Source organism: Palaemon carinicauda, chromosome 5 (assembly GCF_036898095.1).
Source record: "Palaemon carinicauda isolate YSFRI2023 chromosome 5, ASM3689809v2, whole genome shotgun sequence".
NCBI lineage: Eukaryota > Metazoa > Arthropoda > Malacostraca > Decapoda > Palaemonidae > Palaemon > Palaemon carinicauda.
In genome coordinates, this window is record NC_090729.1 from 112,404,230 (window position 1) to 112,419,229 (window position 15,000).

The window sequence follows — 15,000 nt, forward strand, 5'->3', positions numbered from 1 at the left end:
AAGACCCTTCTATTTAGTCAGGAAACGAAGTTCGTGATGATGTACTTCTTTTAAAAGATGTCTTAGAGAGGAATACAAAGGAAGAGAATTAAATGTACGGATAAAAAATCAATATGACTGATTTTAGAGTTCATGACTTCAACACATAGTACCTCTTGGATTGGATCGACTTCATGGGAGTTGAACCATAAGCCACAGGTACTCGGGGCAGGGAGGTCGATCGGTGCACTAGAAAGTAGAGGTTAAGAGAGACTATAGTCAATCTTTTTCATGAGGCAGATTTGCACCGACACGCAGCGGTGCCCCTTTAGCTGGGAAAAGTTTCCTGCTATCTGATTGGTTAGAGTTATCTTGTCCAACCAATCAGCGATCAGGAAACTTTTCCGAGCTAAAAGAGCACCACTGCGAGTCGGTGCAAATCTGCTTCGCTAAAAAAAATTGACTATAGATAACAATATGTTAGAAAAGAGGCAAGAACAGGTGTGAAGTAGAAGGCTAAACCGAAGGGGTTCATCCGCTGGATGGAGATCTAGTTTTTGGAACGAGACTGAGGGGAAAAAACTATCGTTTATCAGTCTGTTCAAAAAGTCTTGGATATCTGTTCTATTCACTATCCTTTTAATCAGCATTTACCTTTGTGAGAGTTAGATCTACCAGAAACTAATGTCAGAGAAATGAACTCTAATCAAGTCTATTTGTTTTTAGTTTAGACTTCAATCATCAGAAACAGGAGATAACCAATGAATTAAATGAATAAATTGCCCTTCATCTATTACTTAATGTTTTCGATTCACCCATTAGTGATTTCTTAGCCAGCATCTCTTAGCTATAGCAGTCAAAAACTACTATCAGCAAACACGATGAAAATCGAAATAAATTGCAAAACGTTTTATATATGCTGCATTTGTATATATACAGGTATATATGTACAGTACAGTACATATATCTTACGGATAAAAAACTACGGTGATAGAATGAATTTAGCCAGCTCTACCTTATGGTCATTATCTCAGTAGAGTACTCGAATCATGACTATTTCAAATTACCCAAAGCTACAAAATATCTATAATCCTGAACGTAATTTGATACCCAAAATAACTTATAATCCTGAACGTAATTTGATACCCAAAATAACTTATAATCCTGAACGTAATTTGATACCCAAAATAATTTATAATCCTGAACGTAATTTGATACCCAAAATAACTTATAATCCTGAACGTAATTTGATACCCAAAATAACTTATAATCCTGAACGTAATTTGATACCCAAAATAATTTATAATCCTGAATGTAATTTGATACCCACAATAACTTGTAATCCTGAACGTAATTTGATACCCAAAATAACTTATAATCCTGAACGCAATTTGATACCCACAATAACTTGTAATCCTGAACGCAATTTGATACACACAATAACTTGTAATCCTGAACGCAATTTGATACCCACAATAACTTATAGTCCTGAACGCAATTTGATACGCACAATAACTTATAATCCTGAACGCAATTTGATACCCACAATAACTTATAATCCTGAACGCAATTTGATACCCACAATAACTTATTATCCTGAACGCAATTTGATACAAAAAAAAAAAACTTATAATCCTGAACGCAATTTGATACCCACAATAACTTATAATCCTGAACGCAATTTGATACCCACAATAACTTATTATACTGAACGCAATTTGATACAAAAAAAAAAAAAACTTATAATCCTGAACGCAATTTGATACCCACAATAACTTATTATCCTGAACGCAATTTGATACAAGAAAAAAAAAACTTATAATCCTGAACGTAATTTGATACCCACAATAACTTATTATCCTGAACGCAATTTGATACAAAAAAAAAAAAACTTATAATCCTGAACGCAATTTGATACCCAAAATAACTTATAATCCTGAACGCAATTTGATAAAAAAAAAAAACTTATAATCCTGAACGCAATTTGATACCCATAATAACTTAAAATCCTGAATGCAATTTGATACAAAAAAAAGAAAACTTATAATCCTGAACGCAATTTGATACCCACAATAACTTATAATCCTGAACGTAATTTGATACAAAAAAAAACTTATAATCCTGAACGCAATTTGATACCCACAATAACTTATAATCCTGAACGCAATTTGATACACAAAATAACTTATAATCCTGAACTTAATTTGATACCCAAAATCACTTATAATCCTGAAAGCAATTTCATACACAAAATAACTTATAATCCTGAACGTGATTTTATACACAAAATAACTTATAATCCTGAACGTAATTTGGTACAAAAAAAAAACTTATAATCCTGAACGCAATTTGATACCCACAATAACTTATAATCCTGAACGCAATTTGATACCCAAAATAACTTATAATCCTGAACTTAATTTGATACCCAAAATCACTTATAATCCTGAACGCAATTTGATACACAAAATAACTTATAATCCTGAACGTAATTTGATACACAAAATAACTTATAATCCTGAACGTAATTTGATACACAAAATAACTTATAATCCTGAACACAATTTGATACACAAAATAACTTATAATCCTGAACACAATTTGATACACAAAATAACTTATTATCCTGAACGTAATTTGATACACAGCTCCTTTTCAAGACAAATGAACGTCCAAGGGTTCAATCAGGACATGGATAATCTACCGAATTAGTTAAGCGTAAAAGAAACAAAAATACTCCTTGAAAATGGTGTTACAGACACTTGCAACATACCCAAGGAATGAGGTGTGAGAGGCAATGGGTTTAAACGAGGCTCTAAAAGGCCACCAAGTTTAAGTAGGAAAGGTTACATCGATCAGATTCTCACCGGCAGTTGGGAGTTCCGCTGACGGGTCGTATTCCCACGGGATTCCAAATTCTAAACTCGGTGCACCAAGTTCAGAATGGGCCGGGGGTGACTGGTCTGATGTCACTGGTATTCGTCTGACATTTCAACTTACATAAGGTCAACGACCATTTCATTAATTTAAGACATTTATATATATATATATATATATATATATATATATATATATATATATATATATATATATATATATATATATTAAAAACAACAAAGGCAGTAGTTTCTAGTACACTATAGGACAAGGGCCTCAGACATGTCCTTATTCTTGTCTGGAGTTTGGTCAGTGTTCAACTGTGAGAAAAAACAGGCTAGTTGGACGAGGCAATGGAGGGCTAAACTTCGTTAGACTCCACCCACTGCTTTTGTTGCAATTTATATTGCTCTTGGGTACAACACATGAAAACAAAGCACTTCTTCTCAATACAATATCCGCGCAAATGCATAATACGAGAAAAAAATTAACTTACAGTAAGTACCAATTTTTTCTGAGTAATGTGTTGTTATTCATACTGTCACAAATCAAAGCTCCCGGGAGTTAGCATGTTTTTTTCAATTTTTTTTTAACTTCACCTCCTTGCGCACTGTGACAATTTTCACCCAAATGTGCAGCAGCTCCACCCTCTGATCTCAGTGCTCTAATGGAAATACTGTAACTTCTTTTAATGAATTACTATAGGCTATTAGATTTTGACGTGTTCTACTGACTTGTTTCAAGCAGGTTATAATGCTTTTCTCTCCTGTTTTTATGATTTTTACTTCTAATTGGTCAAACAGAATCCAGATATATTTTAATCACTCCTGATTGGGTTTTCAACAAATTTGTTAAAAAGTGCGATACATTGGCTGATTTCCTATTAAATATTTCTTAATAGAGGCATGGCTACTCAATGGAAGATATGAACATACTCCAGACAAAACCATTACACAATTAACTAATAACAAAGAGAGTTTGATCTTCCATCAGAAATAAAGTGTTCCAAGCCGTACATAATTGCATTTTACGTACAGGTGATAGATCGGCATTACTGGCAGTATCAGGGTGAATTTAGAAGGACAAAATTAAGTAGCGTGCCTGGTGCATTTTTCTTAGAAGCAATTACAATGCTATTTTTGTGGACAAGTACTATTTTGAAGCTAAACCATCGTCCTTGTTTTTACACCTAATTAGGATTACAGTCATGCCGCACTCTTCGTGAGGGTAAAGTAAGAGACAGGAGCGAAAAGCGCAAATTCGCGTATCTTTGGTGCCCTAGGGTGGGATAACTCATAACAACTCGCTGCCATTACCTACACTCAGATAATTTACACAATAAGTAGCCTACAGCCTACCTGGTTTCTATCACAAAATATATAGTTTGTAAATATATTACTAAGTGTACAGTACATGTGCACATATGCACACTACGTACTGGATATGGTAGGCTACAATATAGTACGTAACACTACTGTACAGTATGTAGTCGTTGCCCTGACCGAAACTATAATTTTATTGCATAATCATCATACAATTATAACAAAATACTGTTGTTCCTATCTAGTAATACTCTTGCTGATACTGTATTGTATATTACTGTAATATATGTACAATATAGTAATATCACTACAGTGCAGCTTAACTGTAATGTAAGTGTTTGCTGTTTTCATTCAGATGATTCGACTACTTTGACAACTCACCCTACACCCAGCCTACATCTATATATTGTAAATTATTGTAGAGTATGTGTACAGTGCGTAGTTAATAAACCATTTAGTGTAAAACTGCTCTGTACAATATGTATACAATTTACGATTAAATAAGAGTACAGTACTTATATTACACGACGACCAATAACCATTTTCGTACGAAATTCTACTCAGCAATCTTGAAGCATGGCGCAATTCCTGATACATCGTGTCTTGCGCACTACTGAAGGGAATCTGGCATCTGCAATACCCAGTTACAATATTTATCCCATCCTCTACTTCAATGGGTTGAAAATTAAACAAGCTGTAAATGAAGGTGAGAAAACAAACAATATTCATAGCCGCTATTCAGTTTGGAATCGGAGAAAGCTGTGTCCGAAACTGGAGGAAACAAAAACGAAATTTGATGGGAACCTATGAATGTGCAAATCATGTAATTAAATGTAAATGCAAATTTTGAAAATAACATTACAAAGTGCCTAAAAATAGAGAATATAGTTTTGTTATAACCCAACAAATAATTTCCTAAGCTTTATAATCAAGCACCACAGAGCTACAAACTATAAATTACGGTGCATCGGCAACATGAATGAAACTCCGTTTAATTTCTATGTGCAATTCAACTCGACAATAAATAAAATACGAGAGAAGTATTTCAAATAAAAATATTGAAATTAGTACTGCATGCTAATTGAAAAATGATATATCAAGTAATAATTTTTTCTTTTAGGATATATAAAATATCCTTTGGTAGCATGCCTGAATCAGCAGATTTGGAGAGCATACTATAAACGTAAACAATGGAAAAGATTATAATTCACTTTTTATTTACAAATATGATCCTAAAATGTGAATATTACATGATTTATTATTGGATATAGTTATGTGAAACAACTGTTTAATCAAAATCTGGTTTATTTCAAATATAGATGTAATTTTTTACCACATTAAATGCCTATGCAGCAATAGCAGGGTGAAGAGAGAGGGAAGTGGAGCGAAGCAAGCAAAGTGCAAAGGAGCGCGGGCTATTTGAAATCATCGCGCCGTGAGATTTTCTTATTGCGAATATTGGACTTTTTATTTAATAGGTATTGCGGTTCTCTGTGTCACATATAAGTGACATCGCGAAATATAAACTCGCGTAAAGTACGGGCTGACTGTACTCAAACTCCAACTATTAAGGTAAGTCATTGCAGACTAAGCCTCAGCCTAAGCTAAGGCTATGACTGTATAAGGACGGGGCAACTCCTGGTAGATAAGGACAAGGCTTCTATGTTAGGTTAGGTGGGCAGGTGAGGTTAGACAGTGTTTTTGCATTCATTTCCCTTTTAAAATTGAACTGTGTTGAAAATAGAAAAGTTTGCGTTCAATAGAAAATACGGCTCAGAAGAAACCGGAATTCTTCAGAGAAAGGTGAGTGGGAGATATCTGAGTTAGTCCGTACGTATTGTTTCATCCTTTTATTTCTTCATGAAAAAACATTTTTTTCTGCGAGTTTTCTAGTTTTGTTGGTTTTTGTTGGTACTATCTTCCGTAAATTGTTAGTTTTCATTTTATCCCACCTAAAACCTTGATTCCCTCATGGGATTCCCCCATTAGGCTACTATCCGGTGGTGGTAATCAGAAAACAATACTTTTGCGGAAGGTAATAACATCAAAACATAATAAGGAACACGAAGACTAACGGAAAAAAATATTTTTTTTCATGCAAAATATGTCTGGGTGCAAGTCTAACGAAATTTTACCCAATAGAGAAAATAGTGAAATACAGTGATGCATTATTAACCAAGCCTAACATGCTGGGTCCTTACCTGACTGGACAAGCTTTGCTCCTTCAACTTTACCTACAATGTTGTACTGCTTTGAAAACATTTGAAAATGTAAGTACTTTAGTTCCCTTAGTACCTATATCTTAAATAATATTAGTACAGTTTAATGAGGAACTGAAGTGCAAGCACAAATCGAAACATCATCTTCATCCAATCACCTTTATTACAACGTTTCGGACAATTTGTCCATCATCAGGTTCTGTAAAGTTAAAAACATACAGAACCTGATGATGGACAAATTGTCCGAAACGTTGTAATAAAGGTGATTGGATGAAGATGATGTTTCGATTTGTGCTTGCACTTCAGTGCCTCATTAAACTGCGTTTCCCCTCATCTGAGAATTTCAGAACTACCATTTTAAGAATATTAGTACAGTGTAGTTCCATAAGTACCATCAGGATTAACCACAATTCGCATCTTTAAAAGTCACTTGCTTTGCTGATCTCCTACCCCAACACCCATGTTTCCCACTCTGGTCTTCCCCAATTATCTGTTAGGGAGGGGAACTTCAACTAATATTTAGTCAAATAAAGATCAGAAATATTGAAAACACACTCAAAGCCATAACAAAAAATTTTTTTTTTACTATTTTTATGAGTTATTGAAAACAGTCGTCAACACTGGAACACACGCCGAAAGAATGTTTGTTGTCTTGGGATGAATACAATCATATGTCTGAAAAAGGGAAGCCATAGTAAAAAATTAATTAGTCCCTTTTACATGTGAATGGCATCCGGCATTTACATATGCTATTTTAGATCTAATTGAACTATTAATTAGTTGGAAATAATTGTAAAACTCCAAACCAACAGTTCACATTATGCAACAGGAAAATCATAGTCTTCTTTCATCTGTGATATATCATAAGCTAACCTAACCTAGACTGCCAGGTTCTAACTACACCAGAGGGCTTCACTACTTTGGAACCCCCCTCCCCAAACATGACTCCAAATGCCATGAACTATACAAATGTTTGTTATTGAGGCAAGAATTTTTCAAGCATAGTGTGCATAACTACTGTATTCTCCGGTTTTCCTAACGGTAAACAGGTGGTCGGGAAAATACAAGTACTGTACAGACAATGCTACAATAGTGTTAAAGTTAATAAATCACGTACTGTACAGACAATGCTATAATACTGGTCAAGATAATAAACCACATAAAACACTCGTGTATAGTTTCCTAATAACCTTAAAAATGTGTGAAAAAAAATTTACGTAATGGTAAGTTTATCAGAGCTACTAAGATTATTAAGTGTATGTTGAGTAAAACAACAACATTCTAAGTCAAGTAAAGGAGATTGGGAGGTGCAGTGAGGGGAAAAGCCCAATTAAGTTGACACAGCATCCAAGGATAGGTATGAGGGATTGTGAGTTTCCACTGGTGGTGCATGCGTAAAATTTTTGTAAATGTACAGTTTTGATAAGGGATGCATTCAAAACCCTTAAATAGCCTTTATCTACACAATAGTCAGTAAATATGATACTTTAATTTTTAGCCAATACTTGAACCATACATTTTTCCTACTCGCTATCTTGTGTTTTATTCATTTCTGACCATGATTATTGGGCAAACCTCTCATTTATGAGTTTTTGGACCTCCTTATATAACGACATTTATGGGGGACCTCAGTAGGAAACTGGGTTTCTTTTTGGGTATGGTAAATGCCAAAAACAAGTGATTTGCAGCAATAATAATGGTCAGAAATGCAAAATAAACACAAGATGACCAGTTGGAAAAATATATTGTTCATGTAAGTGACTAAAAATTAAAGCATTATAATTATCTACGAATCACTTCACGTCCTACCGACTTTTGCTCCGCAGTGGCTTGCTACGCTTGCAAAATTAACATTATATTATTGCTTCTATGTTCTAGCAAGCGGTACATATTGAACTGCGCTCGCAAGCCCCATTTGTCATTATTTTGGGAATATTTTTTTTTTTTTCAGTTTCCCATGAGCAACAATAGCTATACACTGAACGGAGAGCATTTTCATCAAAATCAATTGCCAACATAGATGAAATTACATTAAATTTTGAAATCGATTGTACTTCCCTCTTAGAGATGTCTTTATGTGATGGCGGTGAAGCTGAAACTGAACGGGAGGGTGGAAAAAAAATAGCTATTGTAGAACAAAATTTGGAAACTTGTGCATAAATACATGTATTTGGAAGCTCGTACATAATTGGTTAAAACAGCCAAGTAATGATTTCGTCCTACAAAATACAGAATAGCTGGTAAAAGTGAATGCAACAAAAACAGAATAGCTGGCAAAAGTGAATGCAAGCAACGCATTCGCAATACCTCACCATCAGTCTCTCAGATGTAAACAATGGGGTTCGAATGAGAAATACCCGTAGATTAAATATCTTAATCGACCGATACGCAAGTTATTATGCTCCAGCCCCATTAAACATATACAGCAGAAAAAAATGTTAAAATCGCCAGCACTCGTCCAATTCTCATAGCGAATTCCAGTTTTGCTAGTAATTAAAGTATTGCAATATATATTAACCCAACAGGGTTTGTGTAGAGGGTTTTAAACGAACCTGACTTTCCATTACAGTATAGGTAAAATTATAGAATGGTGCAATAAATGATTTGTAGAAAATAAGACTGGTTTTAAGCATATTTTGCAGTGTTTTGAATGTTTACGATAATGATTCCTGGCGGAAATCTATACAGTAATTTTTAGCAATGGTGGGTCGACTACCCTAACTGAAAAGCAATGGCTTTGCGTTATGTATCGTCATCAAATACGTTCAAAACACCTTAAAATATAGTGTACGTGTCTAATTGTGTTTATATCTAAATTAACTTTTTTAAACTTAGTTTTCGCCAGTCATCATCATAAAAAACCAGTCATTGTAATAAAAGTAACAGTTACCGTAATCAAAACCAAGTAATATTAATGTTAAAACACTGGAGCTTTTGTTTGCCAGGCCATCAGGACACATAGAAAATGGGAGTTTCCTATCTCATTTTCTATGGAGTCGTTTATAGCAGTGTTCATTGTATTACAAATACTTCCTTACGACTAAACATTATCTCACTGCTCCTATGTTCTGGCAAGTGGACTATGTTTCGATACTCACGTTAGCACCATGGGCTAGTATTTCGTCGTTAATTATCAATTGTACAAACTTATAGGGGTGAATGCACATTTAAAAAAGGGGTGAATTGTAGCTTCGCACTCTTGCAACTTTTCGAACATGGACTTGGCTTCCATTCCCAATGATCAGACTAAATATATTAAACACTCATTTCTACCCTAACCTATTATTAAAGTGATCCATAAAATAAGAGCTATGATTATATTGCATATTCCAATATTGAAAATAAATAACGAAGAGGTTTAAAATATAAAACGTTGGGCCCTTTGTTCTGTTCGAACAAGTAACTTATGTAAGAAGCACCACCTATCAATGTTTTTCTCAACTAGTAGGTGGAGGGAGACTCTTATGATGTGTGATGACGACAAAAGGAGGAAAATGGGTACTTTTTCTATTAAAATCGCTAACTTCAATAATAGAGGTTTCCGCCAGTAGTGTATGGGATTCAAAATTGTGTATTTGCAAAGATCTATTCAATTATGTGAGTTTCAATGTCCTAACTAATATTGCACCATTCTATAAAAATGAGTAGTTTCAAAGACAGGAACTGCTTGGAGAACTAGATTAGGGGCACAGTGGGAATTCAGGGTGTTTGGGTTGTGTAAAACAGAACATGTTAGGTATAGGGATACGACCTAACCTAACCACACCCATCTATCCTAACCTAGAGGACTAGGGGTCAATGCTTATCTGGGGAGCTTCCCCCCATGCAAGTACTTATTTTATAACCTGACTTACAATGTTGTATTTATTAAAAATCCTGCAATAAACCTATGTAAATAGGCTAGTCCTGTTAGCCTTAACTTAATCAAAACAAATGGTTGCAAATGGTGATAAAATAAAATAATTACTATCCTCTCAGGTTTAAACTATAATAATACCAAAAAGGGGTTAATATAGTTAAGTGGACAAGCGTAAACTGTTCTATTACTTGTCAAATAGATTTTATTCATGGGGGAAACATTGTTTATCTTTGTCTGAAATACGATATTATGTACCGCTTGCCAGTACATGGGAACAGTGACGTTTTTTGTTCTTTGCAAGCGAAGCTGGACACGGCGTGGTAGATCACATTTTTTAATAAAATCAACTCGGTAGGTCACATAATGGAAGAGCACCGGGATTCCCTAATCTTAGAATAAATTAAGGATATGGTGGCCTAAGGAGCAAGTTGCTCAGGGAAGTAGCCTGCCTGTAGGTAGGTAAGGATACAGCTCCTACATTAAGTTAGGTGGGGAACCTTAAGTTAGGCGATGTTCTTACGTTTGTTTCCATTTAAAAATGTGGTTTTTCAGTCATAACTCAAAATTTTACACCCTGTCACAATGGCTCCACCAAAAAACTTAATGATTTCTTCATAAAAAATATATTAGTAAATATAATATAATTTTCTTTCGAATACTGACCTTGGCATAGTTATCTCTTCTGATTGAGATATTCACAGCTTCCGAAACCAAAGGCTACTGACAAGTCTAATCAATGAAGTGAGACACTACCTCCTGGGTAAGGTTAGGTTAAGGTAGAGCAGCTTAGGCTTGAGATTGGAATATATTGGATTAGTTTCAGTTATGAAATATACGCCAGCGACAAGGGATTCGGGGATTGACATCGGGTGCAAAATAAGTTTGCGGCCACTCTATGGCATAATAGATAGGTGCAAAGCTTCTAAGGTAATACTTAATACTGTAATTAACCTTCTTTTACCGTACCATAAACAATATTATTAATGAAATTCTTAATCTTTACTCTTATCCCATTCTACCTTTAAATCAGTTGGGATAACACTTTGCTATTATCAGTTTTGGCAACCTATTGCGGTCAGTTTAAACTTTTAAAAATTCTTCTACTACTCTCATGTCTTGTTTCATTAACTATCCTAATTTTAGAAAATTTGGGCAAGAAAATATATGATCGGTATTTTCTTCTTTTTATAGGTCACACACATCATGTGTGTATTTTCCCCAATAGCTCATGCAGGACTTTCAAAATAATACAAACTTCAACTTCAGCTGTATGGATTACCTTTCGGCATCCTTTAACTTTTGTGTTACTTTCTAAAATGAAATAACTAAATGGAGACTCAATACAGACCCAAATATTGGATTATTTAAAATTCAAATCTATGGACTATCTGCATTTTTCATTTTGTCTTTTCATACTTCAACCTATGTTATCTGCATGATTTTCTCATTATTGTCTTTGCTTGTTAGACTCAAATTTTAGGTTTTGAGCTAGGCTATATTTATTAGTTTAGTTTGCTAACCAAAGTGTCACGAAATTTACGAAAATGCTCTTCATCTTCTGCTTCTTCTTCTACTTCTCCTTCTTCTTCTTCTGCTTCTTCTTCTTCTTCTGCTCCTCCTTCTTCTCCTTCATCATCATCTTCTTCTTCTCCTTCATCATTATCTTCTTCTTCTCCTTCATCATTATCTTCTTCTTCTCCTTCATCATTATCTTCTTCTTCTCCTTCATCATCATCATCTTCTTTTTCTTCTTGCCAGAGACGAGGTCACAGCGATGGTCAAGTGGTGGTGGTGTTTGTCTACCGTCACGCTGTCGGTCTACGTCTTATCAGGAATTATCAGGTAAGAACTGTCTATTTTGACACCCAGGAAGTAAGTTGGTGTTAGTTACCTGTTTCTCTATAAAAAAAAATAAACGTCACACGTTCGCCTGATGATTAAGAGCTAATTACAAAGAGAGGAGTCTAAAAATTTACTTACCAGCCTAAGGTATAGGCCTACATTCAAGGGTTTCCACACTATTGGAAATTAGATATCGTGATGCAAATATAATGCTTTCGTGAGATATACCAAGTGTAGATATAGTCTCTCTCTCTCTCTCTCTCTCTCTCTCTCTCTCTCTCTCTCTCTCTCTCTCTCTCTCTCTCTCTCTCCTACGTTATGTGCATATAATGATTTCTTGAATATATATATATATATATATATATATATATATATATATATATATATATATATATATATATATATATATATACACACACGCACACACACACACATATATATATATATATATATATATATATATATATATATATATATATATATATATATATATATATATATCAAATAAGCCATATATATTTTTGATACATTAATGTCTGGATTCTCTTAACGACCTCGGGATCAGAGCCCCAGGCGAAATATATATATATATATATATATATATATATATATATATATATATATATATATATATATATATATAAAAGAAAAATGAAGCTTTTGCATGACCTAACCTTCGTCTCCGTGGTTCCAATCACTGACTTTTGTTACGTACTGGCGACCTCACGTTCATCCTAATGGCTTTCTCCTCCTTCAGGGTAAAAGCCGAACGGAGAAGCAGGCGCCCTAAGGAGTTTCCCGATTCAAACAAAAACCTCCCGAATTTTCCTTCACGGTAAGTTTACACTTCTCTAGGGTCCAATTTACATTGGTCTGTGACGGTATTGTGATGGACCGGAAAACTATGCCTGCGTAAACCAACCAAGCTTTCCAAACTTATTTTTTTTTTTTTGTCTTGAACGACTCCAAATTATGATCTTTTACTTTGATTTTATATTTTCAATCACTATTGATCTGTGACGGTATTGTGTTGGACCGGAAAACTATGCCTGCATAAACCAACTAAGCTTTCCAAACTTATTTATCTATTTATTTATTTTGTCTTGAACAACTCCAAATTATGATCTTTTACTGTGATCTTATATTTTCAATCACTATTTATGCATATCAGTCACAAGAAATGTAGAAAAGTTTCGCAATTAACCTGACTTTAAAGCGTTTTAAAAAGTTCATTCAGAATGAGTATTTTTTAAAAAAGAAGTAAAGGAGGCGTAGCGACATACTAACATTATTGTACATCGGCTTTTAAGTATTTCGCATTCACGTTTTCAATAAGTCATGAATGAATTTAATCAACTAACACCTCTTTATGTATTTGTAAAGGCTAATTATATAAACAACCTTAATTTCACTGATTGAGTTGTAATGGAAAGATTTTTATATAAGACATAGAGCGTTGTTTTAATGGAATTTTGTCATAGGTTTTAATATGGAAATTGACAGATATATGTGATACAATTTGTTATTCTGCTTATTTAATATAAGCATAAACCATTTATCGTTGATCGCCTTAGCTAGGCTACCCATAATCCAGTCTTCTTATTGTCTCATATGTTCACAGTTTAGTACAGCACAAGAAACTCATAAATTAGTTTTGATGAATGAATACCGTAATTAAACCAATCTATGTATAGAAGATAATTGGGTTATGCTACGTAAAGAATAAGCACATTTTTAATAGATGTCCAGTTTATACAGGATTTAATTATATATTCATTTAAATGTTAAGTGAAATAAATTGAGCTCCCTGGACTGCAACTGCGCAAGAGAAAGAGGCGATTAGTACCGAATGCCACCGATAGATGGAATAAGCTGTACTTATAGCTCAAGAAATTATTATTATTATTATTATTATTATTATTATTATTATTAGCTAAGCTACAACCATGGTTGGAAAAGCAAGATGCTATGAGCTCAAAGGATCCAACAAGGGAAAATAGCTCAGTGAGGAAAAAAATACGGAAATGAATAAACGATATGAGAAGTAATGAACAATTAAAATAAAATGTTTTGAAAACATTAACAAGCAGACATTTCATATAATGGCTATCAAAAAGACTTATGTATGTCTGTTCAACAAAAAAAATATTTCCGTGCAAGACCTTTCCGTTTATTTTATGTCGTGTCTTGCAGAATAAAAGTGTGTAGGCCTACTAAACGACATGTTTTGTTGATATTTGATGATTGCTTTAAATGCACAAAATTATTTTCTTGATTTTAAGTGTGAATAAAGTTCTTCAGCTATTGTACTTATCTTAAGCAACATGACTGACTTACGACCTTTCGACGACTTATTCACGACTGATCGATAAATTCTCTACGACTGATCGTCCACTAAGTCATAAATGTGGCCTACGCGATAGTCACACCTATCAGAAGCTCCTCACCTTACCATAATCTTAACCAAACAATTGCCACCCGTTGAGATACTACCGCTAGAAAGTTATGGAGTCCTTTGACTGGCCAGACAGTGCTACATTGGATCCCTCTCTCTGGTTACGGTTCATTTTCCCATGCCTAAACACACCGAATAGTCTTGCCTATTCTTTACAGATTGTCCCCTGTCCTCATACACCTGAACAACACCGAGATTACCAAACAATTCTTCTTCACTCAAGGGGTTAACTACTGCAATGTAATTTTTCAGTGGCTACTTTCCTCTTGCTAAGGGTGGAAGACTAGCTATGGTAAGAAGCTCTTCTATGAGAAGGACACTCCAAAATCAAATCATTGTTCTCTATTCTTGGATAGTGCCATAGCCGCTGTACCATGGTCTTCCACTGTCTTGGGTTAGAGTTCTCTTGCTCTTGTTTTGTTAAAGTTTTTATAGTCTATATAGGAG

At 34.3% G+C, this 15,000-nt stretch overlaps 1 protein-coding gene across 1 annotated transcript in view; it reads left to right on the top strand.

The window, feature by feature from the left end:
- Nucleotides 1-15,000, top strand: part of LOC137641084 (gamma-aminobutyric acid receptor alpha-like) — a 73,643-nt gene that overhangs the window by 36,418 nt on the left and 22,225 nt on the right. Inside the window, exons 2-3 of the mRNA XM_068373529.1 lie at nt 12,015-12,098; nt 12,856-12,933. Of these exons, the coding sequence (XP_068229630.1) occupies nt 12,031-12,098; nt 12,856-12,933 (146 nt within the window). The 5' untranslated portion in view covers nt 12,015-12,030. The remainder of the gene's footprint in view (nt 1-12,014; nt 12,099-12,855; nt 12,934-15,000) is intronic.